Source organism: Dromiciops gliroides, chromosome 1, assembly GCF_019393635.1.
Source record: "Dromiciops gliroides isolate mDroGli1 chromosome 1, mDroGli1.pri, whole genome shotgun sequence".
Lineage (NCBI taxonomy): Eukaryota > Metazoa > Chordata > Mammalia > Microbiotheria > Microbiotheriidae > Dromiciops > Dromiciops gliroides.
In genome coordinates this window covers 81,060,179-81,078,639 of record NC_057861.1, presented here as the reverse complement: position 1 = coordinate 81,078,639, position 18,461 = coordinate 81,060,179, and the positions used below count along the sequence as shown (strand labels likewise).

The 18,461-nt window shown below is 44.2% G+C and overlaps 1 protein-coding gene across 1 annotated transcript; it reads right to left on the bottom strand.

Moving 5' to 3' along the window:
- Window positions 1-2,991: 2,991 nt before the first annotated feature.
- LOC122735398 (ly-6/neurotoxin-like protein 1) lies at window positions 2,992-14,127 on the bottom strand. Its single transcript, XM_043976917.1, has 4 exons — window positions 13,750-14,127; window positions 8,749-8,890; window positions 7,966-8,067; window positions 2,992-4,847 (listed from the first exon to the last, which is right to left on the bottom strand). Exons 2-4 carry the CDS (start codon window positions 8,801-8,803, stop codon window positions 4,642-4,644), a joined length of 363 nt encoding a protein of 120 aa, XP_043832852.1. The 5' UTR covers window positions 8,804-8,890; window positions 13,750-14,127; the 3' UTR covers window positions 2,992-4,641.
- Between the last annotated feature and the right edge of the window lie 4,334 nt (window positions 14,128-18,461).

The following is an 18,461-nucleotide window of genomic DNA, read 5'->3' as shown; positions in this document are numbered from 1 at the left end:
TATCTTATCTGATCCTCACAATAATCCTGGGAGGTAGGTTCTATTGTTATCTTCCCCATTTAAATAGTTGAAGAAACTGAGGCAAACAGAAGTTAAGTGACTTGCCTAGGATCATACAGCTAGTGAATTTTGAGGTTAGATCTGAATTCAGGTCTTGCTGGCTCCAAGTCCAACACTCCTTCCTCTGTACCACCTTCGTCATGGTCACCTAGGCCACAGGTCATGGAGTAGTTAGTAGCAGAGACAAGATTTGGCCTCGGGCCTTCTGACTTCAAATGCAATAATCTTTTCATTACACACTGCCCCCCAATAAACATGGATGATGAATCAGACATAGAAAGATGTTTCTTTGAATTCAGCAAATATTTATTCATCACTTCCTATATGAAGAACACTACAATGGGTATTCAGAGTAATACAAATCTTAGATGATAGTTTACACTTGGATAAGCCTTGAGGTTTACAAAACACTTGCTATATGCTTTATTTGATCCTTACAATGGCTCTGTGAGGTAGGCAGTACAAGGATTGTTATCCCCACTTTACAGATGAGAATACTGAGGCTAAGAAAGACAAGATGACAAGGAGTCAGACGGCTGGCAAATACATCAGTCAGAGTGGCATCCAGTCTTCTGACTCCAAGCCCAAGTGCTCTGTCTGATACACATTCCTACAAGACAAAGTGCCTGTCCTCATAGAGCTTACAGTCTAGCATAGGATATGATAGAGCAGCAGATAACTGGTATGCTCAATAATCATAGACATACTTAGCTCATGAATGAGTACGTCTACCAGCACACCCTGGGGGACTCTTCCTGATGGCTCTTGTCTTTCTCCTGAGAAGGGCCAATGAGAATGCTCAAGTAGGATAAACTCATACGCCTACATCAATAATTCATGGTACATCTATAAGAGGATGCACCAAAACAATGTTTGGCAGGTTCCCAGGGGTAGGTCAAAGCCAACTAAAGAACTGAAGAACCTGGAGGAGATGGCGATTGAAGGACATCGAAAGTTTTCGAATAAACATGATCATAGAGGTTTGTTAGGAGAAGGCCGGGCAGAGCAAGGGGATACAGCTGCCGACAAACGAGCAGGGAACTGAAGGCATCTCCAGATTCCCTGTTCAGTACTCTTTCCACTATACCCTGTCATCTCTCAAGCATATGACTTATTCTTTTAATATTGTTATGACTTTCATACTCAGTACGATTTGGGGGGATTTCCAAAGGGGGCAGGAGAGCTTTGGACTGGAGAAGGCAGGGAAGTTTCAGGTTAGTGGCTTATCACAGACCACACAGTTTCAGGATGACTATCGAGCTCCCCATTCCTGGAATTCTTCAAGCAAAAGATCTGTCAGGGATGCTTTGGCCAGGCTCCTTTCTTGGCTGCTCTGTCTCAACTTAATTTAACAAACACATATTCATCATTTATCTTTTTTGGGGGGGGGTGGCAATGAGGGTTAAGTGACTTGCCCAGGGTCACACAGCTAGTAAGTGTCAAGTGTCTGAGGTCAGATTTGAACTCAGGTCTTCCCGAATCCAGGGCCAGTGCTTTATCCACTGCACCACCTAGCTGTGCCCTCTCCCCCCCCCCCCCAGCATTTATCTTGCACAAAGGATGTGTGTAGAAAGATGAAAAACTGTACAAAGATGAAGGCAACTCTCAGTTTACTGAGGAGGACACAAGAGGTGCAGAAGAACAGAATGAGATATAGTGATAGGAGAGAGGCAAACTGCTCTAGGAGAAATCTGTGAGGGGTCAGCTGAAGGAGGATTAAAGTTGGGGATGGGATGGGTAGTAGAACCTAGCAAGGATCTCACTTAGGCTGTTACAGATAAAAGAGATCCAGTCCATTCCTTTCATTTTACAGGGAACAAAACAGAGCCCAGAAAACTGAAGTGATTTCCCCAGACTCACACAGCATGCAGTATTGCTGTTACTATGTACAATGTTTTCCTGGTTCTGCTCATTTCACAATGCTTCAGTTCCTACAAGTCTTTCCAGGTACCCAGGTTCACACAGATCTCAAGCAGTAGAGTCAGCCAGGATGCACCCCCATTGAGGCCATGAGTGACAAGGATTTTCCCCTGGAGGACATGCATTCCAAGCACGAAGAATGAATGGTCTGTGGGAATGCTGACTTTGTAGAAACAGGAGATGGTGGGATGAGAGAAGATTAAGGGTAATGCATGACCATGACTCAGGGTGGAGTCAGAGGAAATATCAGGGATAAGGTTGAGAGGTGGGAGCTAGGCTTCTCAGAGCTCTGCCATTGGTAAAAGGGCAGTGGTTCACCCCTCCCCTGCCAAAAACAAGCCTTGGCCACAGAACCTCAAAGATGTAGCATCATATAGGGGAAAGTGTTGATTCTAGAATTAGAGGCCCCTGGGTTCAAAACCTGTATTTGGTGCTTGCTACCCGAAGTACCTTTGGAAAGCCACTGAACCTCTAGGGGAATCAGTTTCTTCATGTTCAAAAGGAAAGGGCTGTAAAGGATGCTTCCTGAAGCCCTTTTCTGTGTTGTGATGATCCTGTGATCAGAGTGTACCCAGTCAAACCTATACCCGAGCAGGCATCCCTCCCTGACAAGGAGTTGTTAGATCCTCTGACCTGATTGCCTCTAAAGGCAATGGATGGATCCGATTATTAGGACCTTCCTTCCCCCAGCCAAACCTCTGGAGGATGTATCATTGACCTCAATAGATAGTGCTTGTGTGTGTGTATGGGGGGCAGGGGGGACTACCAAGTTCCTTTCCAGGAGTAAAAGGCAAAATGCAGAGAACCTTGAATTTGGGGGTCAGAAGGAAAGAAATAAGCATTTATATTGTGCCTTCTATATACCAGGCACTGTGTTAAGTGCTTTACAAATATGTCATTTTGTATTCACAACCACCCTGGGAGGTAAGCACTATTATTATTCCTGTTTTACAGATGAAAAAACAGAGGCAGACAGAGGTGAGGTGACTTGCCCAGGATTATACAGTTTCTAAAGCAGGATTTAAACTCAGGTCTTCCTGACTCCAGGTTGAGCACTCTATCCACTGCTTCAACTAGGTTTTAGTCCATGCTCTGCTATTTATTATGTACTATTTAACTGAATGTGAACTTGGGCAAGCCTCTTCTTTAGTCCTCAGTTTGCTCAGCTATAAAAAGAATTGGGGGAATCTTTGACTCCAGAGGATGGATGATGAAATATGCTACCTACCTCCCCATAGGGAGGTGATAGCAAGGGAGCAGCTGATCCCTTAGGCCCTCCAATCTGTAGTCAGAGGGTGGCAGCTCTGCCTGGGGCATGATTGGCAGCCTGCTTCCTATAACCTCAGCCTCTCCTACTTCCCTTGGAAGAGGTAACTGGAGTAAGAGTCATGTTTACTCTCTCACACTGGAGGGAGGAGTGGGGAGAGCTGTCTGGAGGGCAGGAGCCATGCATTCCCAGGCCAGGGCTATATCAGGCAGCTAAAAAAATCCCCAGTGTGTTGTGTTCCTTTCCCTTCCCTCCAGAGATCCTCTTCCAGAGTCAGTGCCAACCTGGCTGCCTTCCCCCTGCCTTCCCTTTTGTCGAAAGAGGCTGGGGTGACATCTGGTAGACCAATGAGCATTTGAGACTGTGGGGGCTGAGTCAAAGAGCAGCTGTCGGAGCTCTGTATTTGCTACCCCACCCCTCAATGGGCATGAAGCATTTAAGAGCTTTTCCTTCTTTTTCTCCTCTGGCCTTATTTAAGGGAGTCATCGAACTTCAACGTAACTAGAATGTTGGGCAGTACCCTAGAAAGGGGCCAGAGACTGGGATTTCTTCCACAGACAGAGGAACAAACCGTGATGTAGTGGGAAGACTCCTAGATTCAAAGTCAAAGAAGCAGGGTTTAAATCTTACTGTTGCCACTTCCTACCTGTGTTAGACAGCCCTTCTTTAAGGGGCTCAGGGTCCTCCTCTGTAAAATGAGATGACGCTAAAATAGGATCATCCGTGAGGTCCCCTGTCATGCAAGGACCGGTTGAAGGGACCAGGGGTGTGTAGCTCATAAAACAGAAGATTTACAGGGCTGGAAGGGGAAGGGAAATAATAGCTGTCTTCAAATATGTGAAGGCCTGTCATGTGGAAGATAGAGCTGAGTTGGTCTGCTTGGTCCTGGAGAACAAAATTAGGAACCAGGCCTAGAAATTATAGAGAGAGATTTGGGTTCCATGTAAAGAAAAGCTTCCTACCAGTCAGAGCTCTCCGACAGCGTAATGAGATGGCTGAATAGGTCGTGTTTGGCACTGTTCAAGCAGCTGCTGGGCGAGAACATGTCAGGGGATTGCTGCTCAGATGAAGGTTGCATGGGATGCTCTCTGGTATCCCTTCCAACTCTGAATCTTATCATGAAAATCATCCTCCACCCTCGACTCTAGGTATCGGGAAGATGACCAGGTCTATCCTACTGAGGAAAATTAGGGCCAAAATGGAGAAATCCAATAGCAGGGTGACAATTGATGGAGGGAGGGCTGGAAAGGGGCTCAGTGCTCTGTGTAGGGCCCAGTCTCAAAGGGAGGATGGGAACACAATCTCCCTCTCTCACCTGGGAGCTGAGCTAAGCCATAAATCCAAAGGAGGGGAGGGAAGTTCATTTATCCACCTGTCTCTCTGCCGGTTGTCGCTCAGAGGCCAAGAGCAAACAGGCCCCAGAAGATGGTGAGGAGCCCAGTGAGGACAAGGCCTGAGGAGCCTGGGGTCCAGGAGGCAGCCCCGTTACACAGGTCGGCCTGGCAGCAGGACACCTTGGTGTTTTGTTGTATCTGGATTTCCTCCACGCTGTCCTTGGAGCAGCTGGCTGCGCATGATTTGTAGATCATGGTGGGAGAATCTGAATACAACCAGAGAGGGAGGAGAGTCAGTAAGCAAAGGGGGGGCCCTTGTGGGGTTACCTCAATATCACATTCTTCAGGTCAGATTGATTTGTGCACACATTCCCTTTGCAGACTCCTTGAAGGCACAGCTTGGGTCCTTTTTTCATCTCTGAGCTACTAGGGCAGAGCTCAGGATCCAGCCCATGGTGGTTGTTTAAGAGATGCTCATCACATTGAGTTCAGTCACTGCCCTTTGCTTTAAGTAGCTCCTGTCTCTTTGTCCCACCATGAGGCAGCCACTCTGGTCCTCCCCTGGTATTGCACCCTCTGACCAACCTCAGGATCCTTGGGATACGTAACTCCTAGATCAGAGCCCATGTCTTATCTCTCAGGCTCAACCCCTTCCAGGGTCTCCTCTCCCTGGTCCCCTGTCTGTCCATGGAATACATTTCCAAACTCCCCTGCTCTCTGTTCAGGGTCTTCCAATCTGACCCAGCTAACCAGAATCTCATTGGAGTGAACCTTAGAAAAGCATCTCCTCCAAATGTTATACAAGCTATGAATCTTTCAAGTCGAGAAAACCTGGATCTGAACCCAGGCAAGTGAGAGCAGGAATTAGGGTCTTAGAAATCATCTAGTCTAAATGCCACATTTTAGGTTTTTTTTTTTTCTGGGGCAATGAGGGTTAAGTGACTTGCCCAGGGTCACACAGCTAGTAAGTGTTAAGTGTCTGAGGCTGGATTGGAACTCAGGTTCTCCTGAATCCAGGGCTTTATCCCCTGTGCTACCTAGCTGCCCCATAACCTCCACATTTTATAGATAAAGAAACAGGAGCCCAGAGACCTTAAGTGACTTATCTAAGGTCACAGAGACAATAAGTAGCAATCCCAGATTCTAGGACTCTGAATCTAACGCTCACTCCATGATGCCCTGCAAGCCTCAGAATCCTCATCTACAATAATGGGGCAATGAGAAGCCTTAATCCACTTTTTTTCAGGTGAGGCAATAGGGGTTAAGTGACTTTCCCAGGGTCACACAGCTAGTAAGTGTTAAGTGTCTGAGGCCGGATTTGAACTCAGGTCCTCCTGACTCCAGGGCCGGTGCTCTATCCACTGTGCCACCTAGCTGCCCCTTAACCCACTTTTGATAATAGCTTTATCACTGTAATAATCAATATCACTGATGATCAGTTTTTTTTTCAAATATCAAACACTCTATTCTAATTATCTACTGCTGTCTCCCCATCCTTCCTTCTACTGCTTTGCCTCCCTCCCCTTCCCACTGAGGATACTCCTGTCTTGCTCTCTCCTTATCCATTAGCTCATTCATCCTAGGTTCTTATCCTGCCTCAGATACCTAGAGCTCGTGTGACCCTGGGCAAATTATTTCATCATGCTGTGTCTGGGTCCCTTTGTCTGTAAAATGAAGGCTTTAGCTCTTCTCACTCTAAGATTCTTCAACCTATTGTCTCTCATCCTTCTATCCATCACTCAGGCCACAGAGACCGAGCCTGAGGATGAGCTAAGCTCAGATGGTCCGACAGTGAGATCGGTCAAGCCAACATCCATCACCCAGGATGCAATTGGCTTCTTTAGGTAGGAAGCAGAAACAGAAGAGGGGGGGTATTTCTGGGGTGGGGAGAAAGGCTGATAACAAGGAGAAGAGGGCAGAAGAAAGACCTCAAACTCCATCCTTGGAATCCAAGACCACTTATCCACTTTGCAATTAGAGCCAGAGAGGTTATTCCAGCATTTTACAGAAGTCCAAAGCCCAGAGAATTAAATGATTTGCCCAAAGACACAGAGGCAGTAACAAATTGGATATTTAGACCAAGATCCTTTGCAGCTAGGTGGTACAGTGAGTGGATAGAGTGCTGGCTCTGGAATAAGGAAGATGAGTCTTCTTGAGTTCAAATCTGGCCTCACACACCTAGTATCTGCGTGACCCTAGCCAAGTCACTGAATACCATTTGCCTCAGTTTCCTCATCTGTAAAATGAGCTGGAGAAGAAAATGGTGAACCACTCTAGTATCTCTGCCAAGAAAACCCCCAAAGTCAGATGTGACTGAAGCAATTGAACAGGAACCTTTGATTCCACAGCCCACATTTTCCCCCTATTGTACTCCACGATTCCCACTGAAGCCATATTTCAGGCCCTTATCTCTTCTTACTTAAATGGCTATCATAGACTCCTAGACAGTAGGCAAGGACATTGGTTCTCTTTCTTTAAGTCATTCTGCAAACTGTTGTTCAATTATTTTTTTTTAAACATGTCTCTGACCAGGCCACTCCCTCTCAAAACCTTCCCTGGATTCCAATTGCCTTAGGAATAAAGAATAATTTTCTAATCCTGTCATTCAAGGCCTACCATAGTATGTCTCCAACCTATGTTTCTGGCCTTATTTCACTCAATTCTCCTTTCTGGATACTACAATCTAGCCCCACTGGACTACTCTCTATTGTTCCAGTCCCAACCCCTCTTCTCATTGAGCCTAAGCTCCTATCATCTCCCATCCCTCAAAGAGACTACTCCCCCATCTCTGCCTAGTGAAATCCTTCCCTTCCTTTATTTTATTTTATTTTTTTGTGGGGCAATAAGGGTTAAGTAACTTGCCCAGGGTCATACAGCAAGTAAGTGTAAAGTGTCTGAGGCTGGATCTGAACTCCTGAATCCAGGGCCGGTGCTCTATCTACTGTGCCACCTAACTGCCCTCTTCCCTTCCTTTAAAGCTCAATTCAGATGCCACCTCCTCCACGAAGTCTTCCTGACTCTTTCTCCCAAATACCTTTCATCTCTTCCCTTACCTGAGCTGGAAGTAGTTTACTTTCTACTGCTGGGAGCACAGTATATAACGCTCCAGTCCTAGAGTCAGGGAGACCCAAGTTTAAATCTGGCCTCAGATATTTACTAGCAGGGTGACCCTGGGCAAGTCACTTAACCGTTTGCCTCAGTTTCTTCAACTGAAATGGGCATCATAATAACACCTACCTCACAGGGTTGTCATGAAGATCAGATGTGATAATAATTGTAAAAGGGTTTAACACAGGGCCTGGCACATAGTAGGTACTATATGAACATTTATTCCCATTATCCCTACCCCCAGATTCCCTAAGGGGAATCAAGGAGCTAACTTACAGGCCCGAATAGTCTTGCAGTAGATGGATAGCCCTGGGCATTGCAAGGGGTTCGAGCAATCATCATCATGAGCTGTACAGACATGACAATTCAGGGCTTGGGCTGAAAGAGGTCAGACAGAAACCACAGTGTTATGGATGATCAATCATTGGAAGTCATGCTGCCCAATACCACCCACCTCATCCTCCTTGTGCCTGTACCCAGGCAGACCTGACAATGGGAAAGGTGATCCCTCCTTATAAGCCTTCAGGGGTCTTTAGGGTACTGGCTGTAGCTATTCCCATCAAAGAGAGGGCCCCATGGCAGTTTCCCCCCATTATAACCCAAATATCCCCAGCCAAATGGCAGCGCCCATCTTGTGTTCTCCACTCCACTCCCCACCCTTCCAAGGACCTGGAACTGGTATTTGTCCCATAGTTAAAAAAAGACAACCAAGCAAAAAAAATCTCCAAATTGAGACTTCAGAGGGATCTGGTCCAATCCTCCCTGGAACATCTTTGACAAATACTCCTCCACCTTCCATGTGAACTCTAATAATGGAGAACTCACTATTTCCTGGGGCAGCTCATTCCTCTTTGAGACTTCTCTAAGTATTAGGAGGTTTTCCCTGATGTTGAGCCAAAGGGAAAAACCCTAGAATTTCAGTATCCCTTTTTGGGGAGGTGTCGCCAAAATGAAGTAAGATGAGAGGGGTCAGAATGCTATATAACCTCCTTATCCACTTCTGAATGCTTCATCCATCCCACCCTGACCCCTGAAAGTCAATCTTTCCCTCCCCCTTACCAAGCTGGTTGCTCGTGATGAGGGCTACAAGAAGCACGACTGAAAAGGACCTCATGGCTGAAAGTGAGGGGGAGTGTGGAAGGTGGTGTTGAACTGGGGCAGGAGGTGGTAGCACAGGCAAGATTCTTCAGCCTAGGGTATGCTGTAGGGAACAAGAAGTAAGAGTCAATAGAGAACTTAATGACTGCTCTATCGTTGTCTTCATCCCCAATCCTAATGCATTCCCACTTTTGCTCATACCCTTCCTCACTATCAGAATCCTCTTCCAAGGCCCAAGGCCTATGGGTAGGTGTTCCTTGAACAGTCCAGCCAAGAATTATGACATTTAGGGATAGAAAGGATCCTCTCATTTTATAGATGAAGAAACTGAGGTCCTGAGAAGTTAAACCATTTGTCCAAGGTCATATAAGCAATAGGTAGCAAGCCAGATTTTGAAGCAAAGTTCCAAATCTCCATTGTTGCTGTTGTTCAGTCATTTCAGTCATATCTGACTCTTTGTGACCCCATTTGGGGTTTTCTTGGCAAAGCTACTGGGGTAGTCTGCCATTTCCTTCTCCAGCTCATTTTTCAGATGAGAAAATTGATGGTTAAGTGCCCAGGGTCACACAGCAAGATTTAAATTCAGGAAGATGGGTCTTCCTGACTCCAGGCCTGGCACTCTATCCACTTGCACCACCTAGCTTCTCAGTGTAATCTATACGTGAACTGATAGTGGATTTCCCACCATACCATGTCTTCAAGTGAAGGCTGACTTGATCTTTGTTCCATAGCCAGTCAGCCATCACTTGAAGACATGGGATAGTGGGAAAGGAAGACCATATCACTTTGGGACAGCTTTAATCATTAGGAATATTTCCTAACATTAAACCTAAGTCTGATTTTTCAAGTTCTATCTATTTTCTCTCTTAGATCTGCCCTCTGGGGCCAGGATGAGCAAGTCTATTTCTTCTTCCATATGATATCCATCCCTTCAGAGACTTGAAAATAGTTCTCATGCCCCAACCCACTGATTCTTCTTTTCTTTAGGCAAAATATTCCCAGTTCCTTCAACCAGTCTTCATAAAGTATGACCTTGACACCTCTTACCATCCTGGTCATCTTCTGGGCATTCTCCAGATTATGGATGGCCTTCCTAAAATATGGCCCCCAGAACTGAATACAATAACTTGAATTGTGGTCTGACCCAGGTACAGTACGTAACTATCACCTCCCTAGTCTTGGATTCAGTGCCTCTCATTATTGATTAAAATTGAAATTTTTTTGGTAGGGTGGGAAATATATCCCATTATTGATTCATATTGGATTTGCCATCTACTAGACAGATGATTCTTTACTATGCCTCCTCCATCTTGAACTTATACAGTTGATTTTGGAACTTGGGAGTAATACTTTATGTTTATGTCATGTGAATATGTGATAATACCAATCTATATAGTCTCTTTCCGAATTATCATACTGATCTGTTTCTTCTTTGGGCCAGCGAGGTAGTACAGCAGATAGACTGCCGGGCCTGGAATTAAGAAGACCTAAGTTCAAACCTGACCTCAGACACTTATTAGCTATGTGACCCTGGGCAAGTCACTTAACCCTGTTTGCTTCAGTTTCCTCATCTGTAAAATGAGCTGGAGAAGAAAATGGCAAACCATTCCACTATGTTTGCCAAGAAAACCCCAAAGTCACAAACAGTTGGACATGACTGAAAAATGACTAAAACAACAAGGTAGTAAAAATCTGTTTATAACTGAGTAAATACATGTTTGAGGCTAAATCCTGAGTCTCATAGAGGCTAAGTGACTTGCATGTTCACAAAGCTACTAAATGTCAGAAGTGGATTTTGAACCTCTATCTGCCTGACTTTAAGTCCAACATATTATTCTCTACCCCAAACTGCCTCTCTAAGAGCTTTTTTATATCCTCATTAGGTTTAACCACTTTGGGTTTGGTTTAGTATTATAGCCTTCATAGGATGCTTTATACTCCGACTATCAACTATCATGCTAGCAATCCCTCTCAACTTTGTGCTATTTGCAAACTTCGTAAGTATATTATCTATGCTTTCATCAAGGTAATTGAAAATAAAATCAAATAGCATGGGCCAAGAGCTGATGCCCAAGGCATTCCAGTAGAAGTTCTCTCTCAAGTTTACATTGAATCATTATCCTCTGTGTTTAGCTTTTCAACTAGTTTTGAATTCACTTAATTATACTGTCTGTCATACCATATCTTTCTATCTTATCCACGATAATAACTTGGTAGACTTGGTCAAATGCTTCTTGGAGATTTGGGAAAACTGTATCTAAAAAAACTCCCCTGATCTACCAGTCTACCCTGACAGAAAATGGAAATTAGATTCATCTGCCATGACCTGTGTTTGATGATGTCAGGTTGGCTCTTAGTAATTACTTCTTTTTCAAACCATCGTTTTAATCTGTTTTAGAATTTAGGAATCAAAACCATGCTCCCTTGCTTAGAGTTTATGAATTACAGTGTCTATGCTTTTTGAAAATTGGGATGTTGGCACTTGCCCAGTTCTGTCATATATCTCCTGTTAACAGGGATCTTTGAATGGTCACTGTCAGTGGCTCCCCAAATCCACTCATCAGTTCATTCCTCTGGGATGTCACCCATGTGGGCCTAAAGATTCATTAAAAAAGCTTTCTTGGGGCAGCTAGGTGGCACAGTGGCTAAAGCACCAGCCCTGGATTCAGGAGTACCTGAGTTCAAATCCGGCCTCAGACACTTGACACTTACTAGCTGTGTGACCCTGAGCAAGTCACTTAACCCCCCATTGCTCCACCAAAAAAAAAAAAAAGCTTTCTTACTATTTCCCTACTTATCTGGGGCATTGACCCCAAATGGCCATTTTTGTTCTGCTTTTTTCCATTGCAGAGGTCATTCATCTTGGAAGAGATATCAAAGGCAAGATAAAAGTTGAATCATTCTGCCTTCTTCCTACTGTTGCTTTTCATTGTCCCAGCCTCCCTTCTGCCCTTTCCCTGATATATTTTTAAAGGCCTCCAGAATACCTCTTTTGTTGTTCTTAGATCTCTCTTTGCCAGCCATCATTACTAATGTTGGGACCATGGCCTTATTAACCACTGAGCCTTCATCTCATACATGTCTAATTTTTGTTTTGTTTTTTGTTGTTGTTTTGTGGGAAAATGAAGGTTAAGTGACTTGCCCAGGGCCACACAGCTAGGAAGTGTCAAGTGTCTGAGACTGGCTTTGAACTCAGGTTCTCCTGAATCCAGGGCTGGTGCTTTATCCACTGAGCCACCTAATTGTCCCTCATACATGTCTTTTAACCATCTGAGTTGGTTAATTAGTTCCTTGTGCACCCATAACAGTCTCTGTAGACCACATATGCTGAACTTTTTCTGTGTCATGGACAACTGTGGCAGTCTGGTGAAGTCTGGATGGACCCTCGGTCAGAATCACTTTTTAAAAAATGTATAAAATATAATACTTAAGATGACAAAGGAAACATATTTAAAAAGTTATATATTTTATTTATTTATTTTTTTGTGGGGCAATGGGGGTTAAGTGACTTGCCTAGGGTCACACAGCTAGTAAGTGTTAAGTGTCTGAGGCTGGATTGGAACCCAGGTTCTCCTGAATCCAGGGCTTTATCCCCTGTGCCACCTAGCTACCACTTAAAATCTTTTTTTTTTTTAAATACATTCACAGACTTTCTGAAATCTATCTAAGTTTAGAATTTCTGCTTTTCCCCTTTTTCTTCATCATCAAAATAGCTCCCCTTTCTTTTCTAGATATCTTACCAAGTCTTCCTGGAGTAACTTCCCTTGTGGGTTCCTACTTAACCCTCTCCAAACCCTTTGAAATCTGCTCTCTCTATATCCAAGGCACATGACATTGTATTTCTAATTTCCCCTCTTTCTCTTTCAGAAACCCTGAGATGGCGGTTATTTCACCACTACACACCAACACATACACATGCACACAACTTCCCATTTCCCATAATTTCCATTATTCCAGCTTTCGATTTTTCTTTTGGAATAAGAACTAGATCCAGAATGGTAGTTCCTCATAAACTATAAGAGGACAGAGTTAATATTAAAGAAAACATTTCTGTCTCCACTAAGGAAAGGGAGCTCTAATTCAGCAAGAGAGATTACTGTTAAATACAAGAAATATCTGAAGTGTGTAGTATAGAAAATCCTGTTCCAGGGCACTCCCTGTTTGTCCGGATTTCTGTCTGCATACTGGCACCCTCCCTTGGAGACCTAGCTGAGTTAATTTCGTGGAAATGACTAAGGGGAGACTAGACTGTAGGGGATCAAGAAAGACCTCAGTTGGGTGTGATGAGGTGCTTGTTTTTCTATTCTGGAAACATTAAGGGTTCATTGGGATTGGCTCATCAGGATGAGTCACCCTCTTGACACCAAAAGACAATTAGCCCCAGCTTCCAGATACTGAAGAGAAGCTGGAGAGAGGAGTACTGAGTCGGGAGTGGGGGAGCTGAAAAGGAGAGCTCTTGAGAAGTCTGGAGGCATATTGGCTGGGAAGAGTCCTTGAGGGGCCTAGAGGAAGATAGGGTGGGATGCTGAAGGAGGAGTGAAAGCTCTGCGGAAGGGAGATGCTTGGTGGGAGGAGAAGGATGCTGCGAGAAGAGTATGCTGGAGGTGGAGATGAAATGGAGAAGAATGAGGGGCTGTAGAGGAAAGGGTAACACTGGGGGAGGGGAAAGGAAAAAGGGGCAGGGAGGTTGGGGGCAGTGAAAAGGTTACTCTGGGCAGCAGACTAGGTAGCTCAGATTACACGATTCCTTTGACAGCCTCCCAGCATGTCCTGGATACGCTTTCCCTCCCCCGCTTCCCCCCCTCCCCTGTCCCGGCCCCATGCAGATGGACCCACTGTTCCCCCTCCCTCCCCAGTTCCCCATCTGCCAGTGAGCCCAGAAACCTTCCTTAACCTGAGCTCCCTCTCCCCTCCCCAGCCTTCCCCTCCCCAGCCTTCCCCTCCCCAGCCTTCCCCACTCACTTCGTGCTCTGTTGCTGCAGTCAACGCTGTTGATTCCCTTCTGGAGATCTGACTCCTCTAGACAGCGATCAGGATTTGGAAACTTTTAGGCACCCCGCACTGGCCCCGACACTTGACCCATCCCATCCCCACACCCCTAGAGCTCTGGGCGGGGCCACGCCATCCAAGTGACAACTGGGGGCGGCCAGAGAAAGGAGCCGGTATGGCAGATAGAGGGTTCTGAAATTTTATAGGCTTCAAGCCTGTGCTCCTTCGCTGTTCAGCAATAAAGCCTTAGAAACAGCATCAGAGCGGGGGTTGGGATGGGGGTGGGAGGATATCGGAGCTGGGAAGATCCTTAGAGCACAGGGGGAAGAGAAAGGAATGAGCATTTATCATGGCTACCTGCGTGCCAGGCACTATGCTAAGTGCCTCTATTGAATATGTGTATTTATAAACATATGTGTGAATATGACCTCATCTGCGGCTCCTAACAAACTGGTGAAGTAGATACTATTATTATCGAAGCATCTTTCCTTTAAAGGCAGCCCACATCTTTTAAGTCCCGAGCTCTGGATTTAGAATCAAGAACGCCCGAGTCTGAATTTTGCCTCAGATACTTACCTGCTGCTGTGTGCTCCTGGGCAAATCACTGAACCTCTTTCAGTTGTTCTCATCTCTAAAATGGGGATAATAATGATACCTACCTTCCAAGATCGTTATGAGGATCAAAGGAGATAATAGGCGTGAAGCGCTTTGCAAACCTTAAAGCGCCTGATAAATGCTAGTCGGTGTTAGTGCTTTAGCTGAGTCTTACGGTGACGCTGCAGATTCTAAGAGTCGGTGGTTGGGAGATAGAGCATCCAGGCATGGTGGTGGAGTGGGGTAGAGGGTGGCAGCTAATGGCAAATAAAGAAAAACCTCATGCTATTTTCCAGTACTTGATTGTACAACTCTGCAACTTTTTACAGTGTATCATATATCTCTTCTCATATCCTTCTTCAAAGAAAATGCTATTTTATTCTTGTGGCTTGACTCATGAATTTGGGGACAGCTAAGCTTGGAGGAATTGAAACCAAGCAGGTAAATATCAGAAGCACCCAAATGGATCTATTTAGAAGTCCCCTCCAATGACTAATCAATCAATCTTCACTTGTTAAACACCTAATACTGCCAAATACTGTATGTACTAGGGGCTGGGCAGGCAAAGACAAAAATGAAACTGACTCTGCGCTCTTGAAGCTTACATTCTTATGGAGAAGATAACATATAAATAAATGTGTATATTCATAATATAAACATATGTATATTTATATTATAAAATATGTGTTTATATGATAAAATACATGTGTATTTATGTAACAATATACATATGTTATATGATAAATATACACATGTGTCTGTAGTATAAATGTGTTTATATTCTACATGAATATGTTCACATAATATATTATAAATGTGTCTACATGTGTGTGTTTATAGGTGTATATGCATACATACACACATGCACACACATGCACACAAAGTTTTTAAATACCAAATAGATGAGATCTTAGGGACTCAATGGAGGTTACTTGAATAGGCAAGTGGTATAATTAGGACATATTTTAGGAAAATCATACAATAGAATGCAAGGAGGATTTTTTTTTGGAGAAGGAAGACACTTAAGGGGAGATGACCAATTGGGAGGCTCTTGCAATAGTCCTGATGAGAGCTACTGAGGTCCAGAAATATGGGTATGAGCAGTGAGAAGGGGGACAGATGCAAGAGATATCATGGAGGTGGTAAAGCAAAATTTAGCAACAGTTTGAATATGATGGAGGAGGGTGAGTGAGAGTGAAGAGCTGAGGATGACATCAGGTTGTAAACTTGGGTAACCGAAGTGACAGTTGTCCTCTCTACAGAAAAAAAAAGGTAAGTTCAGAAGAGAGACAAGTTTAAATGGAAAGATGATGAGGTCCATAGTGTATATAACAACCCATACATTCCTCCTCATCATGTATTACTCACTCCATCCCACAGAAAATGAGAGGGTGGAAGCCCTTTCTTCTCGTTAGCCATTGCCCTAGAGCCCAGAGCTTCCAGAGACAATTCAGGGGTGATTGTCACAGCATGAGGTAATGTAAGGAAGAGGTTATGGGTAGGCTGGGAGAGGGGAGGAGTTTTTCTAATGGCACCTGCACAGCTGCTGAGATTGCTTGGGTCATAGTTAGGTCCTAACAGCCCAAGGAACTGATGTCTGGGAAAGATGGAGAGCATCTGGGAGATGGCATAGCAAGGCAATTGGTGAATGTTGGAGACATGCCCATGACAGGCTATTGCAAGGAAGACGGGATGAGACCTATCTTCCCACCCTCCAATTGGCTGGTTGTTAGGGATTTGGTCATCCTATTGGGGGAAATGTGTTTTTACACTTAGAGACCATTGCTTTGGTATATAATCATGTAAGTACTTGTGGCCTGCTATATATGTAAGCCAAGTGCATTTTATACACATACACACACACATGCATATATCTTTTTTCCTTCCCTCCTCCCTTCCTTTCCTTTTCCTTCCTTACCTATCTCCCTCTCTTTCTTTTCCTTTTGTTCCTTCCTTCCTTCCTTCCTTCCTTCCTTCCTTCCTTCCTTCCTTCCTTCCTTCCTTCCTTCCTTCCTTCCTTCCTTCTTCCCTCCCTCCCTTCCTCTTTCCCTTCCCTTCCCTTCCTTCCTTCATTTTTCTCCTCTTTTCTTCCATCTATCTATATATCTGTGGTCTTTTTTGGACCAAATCTATTATGTCATCTAATATAAAGAACTCCCAGTAAGGAAACTCCTAACAATGTAGATTGGCACTTGGGATAGTGAGAGGTGGTGACCTGGTGTTCACATAGACAGTATGTGTGAAAGGAGAGACTTGCAGCAGGTCCTTCTGACTCTGAGGCCAGTTTTCTTTGTACTACACCAGAGCACTACAGCTGCCTCTCCTTCACACATACATACATACATTAAACACACATGTTTATGTGTATATTGAAGATGTGGTGCCACACATAGTGGGTGTGAGCAGGTTACAACATATAACCAACAAGGAACTCTGAGCAAGAAGAGCAGGAGTAAAGATGTTATCAAGACTCTGTGGGGCAGAAAGAGAAGACAGGCCGGTTGTGTGGGAAAAGTGAGAAATGATAAGTAGATAGCCAGAGTGCTTCATCAGTGCCCTGGTGATGACAGGAGAAAATGAAGAAGACTTCTGGCATGTTGGGGGGAGCCCCTGTGGTGAACTTTGGGGAGGATGTAGATGAGAGTCATGCAAGATGGTCAATGCATTCTGCATTGTAACAGAAAGACACTCCCAAACTGATCAGATGATGGATCCAATTGAACAACATGTTTATATATGTAAACACATATGCAAACATACATATATCTATACTCATGTGTATACCTGTAAATACACATGCATTAACACGTGTGTGTGTGTATGTGTGTGTGTGTGTATGATCATCACTTGGTGGCAAACCATCTGGTGATGAACTTTCCTCAGTGAGTCTGGCCTTCAGAAAGTAAATACATTCAGTCACCTGCCTAAAAGTCTTTTCATCATCATAGGACCTGCCAAAGATTGTATTGTTCTCTACTGTTTTGTCTTCTAGAAGTCAGAGTGCCCTCCACAAGAAGGTGAAGCACACTAATACTAAGTTATTGTTTGTCCTTCATTCTCAAAGAGGACCATGACATCAGGGTGATGTCATGACTTGCAGTGAATTGGATTTGAGTGAGGGAGGGCTGGGCAAAATCACCAGCCTTACTGTCTCCTCCAGAGCCATCTGGGTCCAATGGCAAGATATACATCAGGACGACTGGAGATGGTCCTGGATGTCTAAGGAAATTGGAGTTAAGTGACTTGCTCAGGGTCACACAGCTAGCAAGTGTCTGAGGCCACATTTGAACTTGGGTCCTCCTGACTCCAGGGCCAGTGCTTTATCCACTGTGCTATCTAGTTGCCCATTTAGTGTTTTTGTTTGTTTGTTTTTGTTTTTGGTGGGGCAATGAGGATTAAGTGACTTGCCCAGGGTCACATAGCTAAGTGAGCTTCAACTCAACCATCAGGTCTTGAATTCTCTCTCTCTCTCTCTCTCTCTCTCTCTCTCTCTCTCTCTCTCTCTCTCTCTCTCCTCTCTCCCTCTCTTTCTTCTATGTCTTTATCTCTTCACCTTTGTCTTTCTCTCTGTTTCTTTTTCTTTCTATCTCTTTCCATCTCTCTGTATCTGTTTCTCTGTCTCTACCCCTGCCTTGGTCTCTTTCTATCTTTTCTGTCTTTCTCTTTCTCATTAATAATTCAACTTCCAGCACCCCACCTACCACTCCAAACTTGCCTATGTGCCATCATCCTCAAAAAGCCTTCACTTGATCCATCTGCCCCCAGAAGCTATTGATCCACATTGTTTCTTCCCTTTTCTTTCTATACTTCTGTAGAAGGCATTTTACAATCAATACCCTTACTCCGTTTCCTCTCATTAATAATTCTCTATAGTCTGGCTGCTGACCTCATCTTTCAACCAAAACTACCCTCTCCAATCTTACCAGTGATCTCTTATTCACCAAGTCCACTGAACTTTTAAAAATCCTAATCAAAAAATTTTAAAAATAAATAATTAAACAAACAAACAAATAATTACAAAAATAAAAATCTTCATCATTCTTGGCCTCATTGCAACTTTTGACATTCCTCTCCTTGGTACTCTCTAAATT